Source organism: Hipposideros armiger, unplaced genomic scaffold, assembly GCF_001890085.2.
Source record: "Hipposideros armiger isolate ML-2016 unplaced genomic scaffold, ASM189008v1 scaffold_924, whole genome shotgun sequence".
Lineage (NCBI taxonomy): Eukaryota > Metazoa > Chordata > Mammalia > Chiroptera > Hipposideridae > Hipposideros > Hipposideros armiger.
Genome location: NW_017732274.1, coordinates 661,235 through 662,858, shown reverse-complemented (window position 1 = coordinate 662,858; position 1,624 = coordinate 661,235). Strand labels below are relative to the sequence as shown.

Below are 1,624 nucleotides of genomic sequence, written 5' to 3'. Positions count from 1 at the left end.
ATAGAAACACATTTAGTGAATGATTAGGTAGCACGTAGACATGGCAGAAGTCACGAAAATGTTGAAGAAACACAATGGCAACTTTGGTGAAGGGCACTTACTAAAGTTTAAGGTCAGAATCCAGAGTATTGGTGCTTTTTCTCCCTAGATATATTTATAGCAACTTAGTTTTTCCGGCTTTTATTATAGAAATCTGTGACAGGCTTTGAGAATTAGAATTTCTATAAATCTTTAAATTATAGCTTTCTAAGATAGTTTCTTGACACTTAGTTCTCTTATGGAAGTGTGCCTTGTAGATCAAGATATTTTGCTCCTTTATTTTTCTAAGATACAGGTGATCATGTGGTGGTAAGAAAAGGAAGGTGTGTGTGTGTGTGTGTGTGTGTGTGTGTGTGTGTGTGTGTGTGTGTCTGTGTGTCTACCTACGTCTACAAGAAAGACAGAGAGAGATGGATGGTAGGATGGGTTGATAGACAGGTGAATAGAAGACCTGGATACCTGGATAGAGAAGAGTATTAATGATAGGACTTCACTTTTCTAAGGAATCCCTATTGTCCCCAAACTCTCAGGAAATCCAGTAAGTCTGCCACAGCTCAGAGAAGTTTAGGAAACACTATTTTAGGTTCTCTCATTGGTAAAGTGGGTTGCTCTGGGTGGGCCAATTAAAATGGGCTCCATATAGAGATATTTAGCTATTCTCTATAAAAGACCTCTGAAGCTCAAAGACATTTGATTAGGCAAATTAGCTCTTGCTATAAATAATGACTTACTGTTTTATCAGTACTGTATATATACTTCAATTATAGAGGCAGCTGCTCTGAGCAAGGGTAGCCACAGTCCACATTTAAATTTATTACTGGAAGTTAAAAACACTGTGGTGCAGTTATAATGTAATGTTGTAAATGTCTGTCCTGTATAATTTTATAGAATGGAAGCTTCTTGCCTAGAACTGGCCTTGGAAGGGGAACGTCTGTGTAAATCAGGAGACTGCCGTGCTGGTGTGTCATTCTTTGAAGCTGCAGTTCAAGTTGGAACTGAAGACCTAAAAACACTTAGTGCTATTTACAGCCAACTGGGCAATGCTTATTTCTATTTGCATGATTATGCTAAAGCATTAGAATACCATCATCATGATTTAACTCTTGCAAGGTAATTAATTTAAGCTTTTTAACATTCTTTCTTTAAATTAACTGTCAATTTTAAAATATTTGTATTCAATTTAAAAACCTAACACATTTAGTGAGTTCTAATTAAATAGCATGGCATTTTAAAATCTTTAGGCTGAACAGAGTTTAATTAAATGAATGAATAGTAGTGAAATTACCCTAGAGTTTAATTAAATTAATAAAAATTAATTAAATTTAAATACAGAAATGTAACTTAAATTTTTATTTAAAGTAGGTTTCAAGGCTAATGGGTCCTCCTTAAGCATGTCAGTTGCCCTGTAGGGAAAACTGTACTCTGGCCTTGTTATATTTTTAACACCATTTCCTTTTTTTTTTTTTTTCCAGGACTATTGGAGACCAGTTGGGGGAAGCCAAAGCTAGTGGTAATCTGGGCAACACCTTAAAAGTTCTTGGGAATTTTGATGAAGCAATAGTTTGTTGTCAGCGACACCTAGGTA

The 1,624-nt window shown here is 35.4% G+C and overlaps 1 protein-coding gene across 1 annotated transcript in view; it reads left to right on the top strand.

Annotated features, from left to right (window-relative positions):
• Window positions 1–1,624, top strand: part of GPSM2 (G protein signaling modulator 2) — a 67,828-nt gene that overhangs the window by 38,497 nt on the left and 27,707 nt on the right. Inside the window, exons 3-4 of the mRNA XM_019630571.1 lie at window positions 928–1,149; window positions 1,512–1,621. Coding sequence (XP_019486116.1) covers window positions 928–1,149; window positions 1,512–1,621 — 332 coding nt within the window. The remainder of the gene's footprint in view (window positions 1–927; window positions 1,150–1,511; window positions 1,622–1,624) is intronic.